The sequence below is a fragment of the Anser anser genome (assembly GCF_964211835.1).
Source record: "Anser anser genome assembly, chromosome: 1".
Taxonomy (NCBI): Eukaryota; Metazoa; Chordata; class Aves; order Anseriformes; family Anatidae; genus Anser; species Anser anser.
In genome coordinates this window covers 190,503,324-190,509,323 of record NC_139720.1, presented here as the reverse complement: position 1 = coordinate 190,509,323, position 6,000 = coordinate 190,503,324, and the positions used below count along the sequence as shown (strand labels likewise).

Below are 6,000 nucleotides of genomic sequence, written 5' to 3'. Positions count from 1 at the left end.
ACTCTTGTCACCTCGCTCTGCTCCAGTTTTCTGTCAAATCTTCTTTCTGCAAAGCAGCAGCTTTTTTTTTCTCAGCTGGCTTGTAAGCTTGGAGAAGGTGCCCTCCTGACTGCAAGAACTTGAGATTTCAGCTTAAGGCACCACTACTTCTCGAAGACTTCATCTGAGGAAGAAAGGTTTCAGCGTGACATTTAAAAGCTCACTTATTATTCTTTTATTTATTTTTTTCACACAAACTGTCAAACCACTTTGGAGGCAGACTGTTTTTTGTTTTAAGAGAGGATACAACAAAAGACAAAAAAGCGATCTTAGTTCCACACCAAGCACTTTTCTTACCAAACTACTGTCAAGCGCGCGTTAAAATATGCTTCCCCCACTATATATATACCACTTCGGTGATTGCACCGCGAGCGATGCCAGCACTCTGAGGAAAATTTCAGAGAACCTGGAGCCGCTGTGGCGATGAGTCACCGAGGACTCCCACAGCAAACCCTCCTCGCTCACGGGGAAACACTTGGAGCACCCCGTCGGAGGTGGCGAGCCCTCCTGTGCCCGAGGAGGGTCCCTCAGACGCGCGGGGCAGCCAGGGATGGGAGTTCGGTGCCGTTTTGAGGGGGAACAGCCGCGTTTCTCGCTCAAGGCGAGCAACCAACGCGTTGTGGTGGGGGAGCCGGCCCCGCACCCTCACAGCCCGCCCGGCGGGGTGTCCCGGCGGGGTGTCCCCGCGGCGGCCGCTCCCCGCCGGTTCCCCCCCGGTTCCCCCTCACGCCCCCTGCCCCGGCCCGGCTCGGCACGGCCCGGCGCTACCCGGCATGCCCCGCGCCGGCGCAGGCGCGCCCGGGCGGCCGCTGAGGAAGAGGAAAATGGCATAAACAACCCCGGGAGCGCCGAGGAGCCGCCGCCGCCGCCGCCCCCGGCCGCGCTGAGAGGAGCGGAGGCTCCCCCCCGCCCCCTCACCCTCCTCCCTCTCCCTCCCTCCCTCGGAGCCGCAGCCCGGGGTGACGGCGGTCCCCGCGCCCCTTCCCGCTCCCCGCCCCGTCCCTCCCTCCCTCCTTCCCCATGGTGCCGACCCCGGCGGCGGGGCGGGTGCCATGAACAGCAGCGGCCTGCCCTGCTCCTCGCCCTCGCCGGTGGTGGGGCCGGTGGCGGCCGGCGGGGCGGGGACCGGCGGCGTTAGCAGCAGCGCCAGCAGCGGGGCCGTGAAGCTCAAGTTCTGCCGGTACTACGCCAAGGACAAGACCTGCTTCTACGGCGAGGAGTGCCAGTTCCTGCATGAGGAGCCCGGCGCCGCCGCCGCTCCCCTCGGCGGGCTCCCCCTCGGCATCCCCCCGGCGGCCACCGCCGGGCCCGGTTACTCGCCTCACGGGGCCAGCCCGGGCCCGGCGGCGGCGGCGGTGGGGCCTAAGAAAGCCGAGCTGGGGGCGGGAGGCGGCGGCGGAGGAGGAGGAGGAGGAGGAGGAAGCGGCGGCGGGGGGCTGGACGGCCCGCGGCTGGCGAGTGAGTGGGGCCGGGGGTGGCCCCGGGGCTGTGGGGAGTGGGTGGGAGATGGGGGGCGCCCCGGTCCTGCCGGGGAAGCGGCTCCCGAGCGTGCTGTGGTGCTACCGGAAACAAATAACAGCCATGGTGGCGGCGGGGCCTCTCCCTGCCCTCCCCCGGGCCTCCCCGGCCGCCTGTCTGCATCCCCGGGGGCGTTTTTTGGGGGTTCCCCCAGCCCCCCCCCTCCTCCCCCCCCACCCGGATGCGGTGCCTCCATCTTAGCCCCGTCCGCCAGGGGCAGACCGACGGGGAGAGGGGACGGGTGTGGGGAGAAAGGGCAGGAGCCCCCCTTGCAAACGGGATGCTGGAGAGGGGATGCCCTCCTGTCCCCCTCCTGGGGGGCTCCTGGGCATTGGCTGCCCCTGGTGCTAGGTTTGGGGTGCCTTTAGGGAGCCCCCCCCCAGCTGGGGAACCGCTCTTGTGAGGGTGGTAGCGCAGGGGCAGCTGCTGCCTGGTGTGCTCCTCCAGGCGACCGGAGTTGGGTCTCAGCTGTTGGAAGTTTTGAGCCTTCTTCCCCTTGAAATATTGTTACATCGCAGGCACGTGTCACTTTGTAAATCCTAAAGCTGTAACAATTTAGATGTGTGCAAGCCATCCGCTGCTGCAAGGAGAAATTGCTTGTACATTGTTTCTGACTTTTTCCTGCCTTCATTCCCTGCTTGCTCTCACCTGGTAGGGGTTCAGGGTTCCTGTGTGCATTGCAGGGCAGTTGCTGGTCAGTTTCGTGGTGGCTGAATAGATGCTGATTGTAGCAAGCTGGTTTTAAGAACAGTTCGGTTTGTAGTGAAAGCAGCAGCAGCACTTGAAACAACAAAGTCCAGCAAGCTATTAAAGCTTCTTCAGAAATGTCACGCTCTAAATGAATACATTAAGCTTGGTTGCATTATTGATTTCTGTCATAAACCTGGTATTTGTTTACATTAAGTGACTCAACAGCTAAATGGCCACAACCGTGCTTTTGCTGAAATTAAGATGCAGCCATGTTGAACATCCTGTGTATAGCTCTCAGCGCTCGATACGTTTCAGGTACTTGTAACTGCTTTTTCACCAGGTGTAGTGAGCTCGTGCCATTGAGCGATATTGTCCGTGTAGTTGGTAGCTGGACAGTACCTTGTATTAGTACAACACTGTCATGTCTACTCTTCCAGGAGAACCCTAAAACATAGAATTGCTTAATGCTTTCTGTTAAAAGATACGATTTTTGATTGTTTTATCAAACTTCTGTTGTTCAAAGTGAAGTCTATGCTGCTTTTTTTTTTTTTTACGGGTAGATGGGAAACACTCAGCAGCTATCATTTGATCTCTGCTTGTTTTTTTTTTTTTGAACAGAATTAGGCGTGAGATGTGTAGGTGAATAAAAATGTAAAAGTAAATAGTTAAAATCTGCTAAGCTAGTGTATCCAGGCTTGTGGAGAGGGTTTATAAGCTGACCTGGGGATAAAAGCTTCTATATGAGGGATTTTCTTCATTTGTTCTCATAAGAAAGAACTCTAAAAGTTGCTCAAGTCCTAAACCTAAGAAAAAAACTCAGAGTTTGTGTGCTCAACAGTTGATATTGCTGAGCAGTTAAACTATTTGGAAACCACGTGTTTGAGTATGTATCAGCCCCTCAGAGGTTTAAAACTGCATGGAGCTCTCAGCAGTTGCCCCTGTTGTGAGGGCACCAAGAATGGGCAAACTCCCTGCAGAGTTATCAGTGATTCCCTGCAGGGAAAGGCACCTCGCTTGAAGTTACAGGAGGCAAAGGCTTGGACTAGTTGGGGGGAGGGTCTTATATCAAGGAGTCTACCTGGGAAAAAAGAGTAAGGAAAGGAAGGAGAGACAAATTCTAAATGAAGAGCATTAGAGTGGGCCCAGTCTTGCTTCTAAGCTTCCTTGCGTCAGTATGCATTTGTGAAAGAAATAAGGAAGATACTTGCTCAAAATCTGGAGCTGACCAGTATAGCTACTGACAAGTTCATCTCTGAAATTCTCATTTTGCTGGTGGCCCACGGTGTTACTATTACAATTTCCAAGTGGATGCAATGAAAGCTGTATTTTTGCGGATGTAGAAAGCTATATATCAACTTCTATTAAACAGTAAAGTTCTGGGTTAAAGAATGTGGAATTAGGAAGTGCCAAAAGGTATCCTTCCTGTGCAGTCTCACTGCCCGTCTTCCCTAATGCAGAAGTATCGGGGTGGCCTCCAGTTAGGCACCTGCGTGTGCTGCCTTCTCTCCCTTCTTCCTCACCGGACCCCAGCATCATTCAGTGCACGGAGCAGATAATGCTCATTGAGTAATTAACTGTGCAGTCCTATTTATTGTTAAAAGTGGGTCAGCGCCTCATTCTAACATGCGTGTTACTCTAATCCTGCTTTGAGTACAGGATTATTAATTTGCTTATAGGTTTTTCTGTAGTAATCGCAAAGACTCCCCAAATACTGACTTGTTTTCAGAACACAGGTGATGGGAACATTGATTGATAAGGAGAAGTACAGCAAAAATGCAAGAAATATTCCAGGGCAGAAGTGTTCCAGTACAAGGGTATCAAGTGAAACAAGCAGGTGACATGTCCAGAGCTAACCAACAGAGATTTCTTCACATGGCGTGTGGTTAAACTGTTCTGTGCCAGAGATGGTTTAGATACTAACATCTGACAGGGGTTCAAAAAGTCATCAGATATTATTGGAAAAAAACTCTTCCTTAGACTATTAAATGTGAAAAAAAAAATCATTTCTGAGTCAAACTCATTTTCTACCATGTATAGTTGAGAGCCTTCAGGGAACCTCTGCGTCATCCTCACCTCGAGTTTATGCTTTTGTCTACATGCCCACCATTGTCCAGCCTCAGAGGTGATGCAGAAGGCTAAATGTGTCTTTGGCCTGACTGCTGTGGCTTTTTATGTTCTCGGGGAATGAGACTGACCATGCTGATGAACTCCATCCACTTTCAGAAGGTAGCACCCCTGCCCCTAAAGCACTTTGTATTTGAAGCACATGTGCTCAAAGCACTGTTCCTGCTCTTTTGGTGCTGTGAGTGCTCGGCCTCCTGGGTGCAAGGTGTCCAGCTGCCTGTCTGCAAAATAAGAAGCACAGCTGCTAACTGCCTGACCAAAGTTTGATTTTAAAAAGAAGTCCTTTTCACATAGGACCTCTAACCAAAAAAGGAAGGAGAAAATATCAGAAAAAGTTTCCTCGAGATTTGTTAGTGGCCAAAACCTACGCGCAGCGGTCTTCTGATAGCCACAAGTCCTGAGTGTCAGCCCAGGTACCGGGCAGAGTAGCAGTGGTATCTAACCTGAGAGGACTGTAGGAGTGGACAAGGGGGAAATTACCATTCCTTGGCATTTAGGGGGAAGGATATGACGGACAGGGTTTTAAGGAGCAGCTCAGGAAAGGATAGGTAAGAGGCATGAGAAATTTCTCCTCCTGTGTCTGCTCTCTGTTCCGTTTGAAGCTTTACACCTTGTGTAAAGGTTGGCAGGTTGGCAGCCTGTGTTACTGCCTGCCGATGGCTGGTTCCCAGAGCACTTGGTGCCGTGCGAGGGAGGGTCTAAAGAAAATTGTCGCTGTTACTAAAATCTATCATGTCTGTACACAAGCTGGACAAGTTAAAGCTGTACAGACAACTGCAGTTGTGAAATTACTCTAAAGTGAATAAATACAAATGTAATACTCTTCTGCACATGGGCCTCACAAAAGCTGTATTGCACTGATAGAAGCGTTCGCTGCTTGCTGCAGTGCTTTCTGTGCTGTGAAGCACATGATACACAGCAGTAACCGTGAGTGCTGACTCTTTAGCCTGGTGCCTGACTTGTCTGAGCACAGCCCCGGAGGAGGGCCGATGGGCTGAGCGCTGCAGGCGTGCTCAGCTCTGCCGCAGCGGGCTCCGGTGCTGCTGTCCACTGAGGAGCACGCAGGAGCTGGCCACGAGCACAGTGCTGCCGCTGCCTCTCCTTCCCAGGCTTCTGAGTCTTGTTCTCTCCCAAAAAGCCTTCCTCTAGGAAAAAGGCGTTTAAACCAGGCCCCTATTTCCTTAACATACCCGCAGTACTGCTCTGTTTCTCCACAGCTGCTGAGGAAACCTGTCTGCGCGTAGGCTTTGTCCGTGAGGAGGTGGAAAGGAGGACGATGAAGGCTTGGGTTGCGTTGGGTTAGCCTAATAAAAGCATGATTGCTGTTTTCACAGCCCGCAAGCTGTGTGTTAGAAGGCCAGTCAGAGCAGCAGTGGGTATTGACGGTCGCTGTAGCAGCTCCGTATGCAATCACTTGGCAGTTAGCTTAGTGAGAATTAGGGCTTAGGTTTTGGTAAATCCATAAATAGGCTAGGCTTGGGGTGGGAAGAGCCATACATTTGTATTCTGTTTGTTTTTTTTAAAGGTGTTTAAGTCTCTACCAGCCCATTCTTCTTCAAACTAAATGAAATAGTGGATATAGAGAAAATGGGAAGATAAGCCATTCAGCAAAATAGATATTAAAGGTAA

General features: G+C 52.2%; 1 protein-coding gene across 9 annotated transcripts in view; it reads left to right on the top strand.

Moving 5' to 3' along the window:
• The first annotated feature begins 819 nt into the window (after positions 1-819).
• Positions 820-6,000, top strand: part of PAN3 (poly(A) specific ribonuclease subunit PAN3) — an 80,258-nt gene continuing 75,077 nt past the window's right edge. For 6 of the 9 annotated variants that reach the window (XR_014588451.1, XM_083849579.1, XM_083849581.1 and 3 more), the window contains exon 1: positions 846-1,497. Coding sequence is in view for 8 of the 9 variants with exons in the window: in XM_083849579.1 (XP_083705705.1) it covers positions 1,092-1,497 (406 nt within the window). In the remaining variant the exon portion in view is untranslated. Of the gene's footprint in view, positions 1,498-6,000 lie in introns of all 9 variants that reach the window. The other 3 variants (XM_083849582.1, XM_083849578.1, XM_083849580.1) reach the window with 2 other exon arrangements.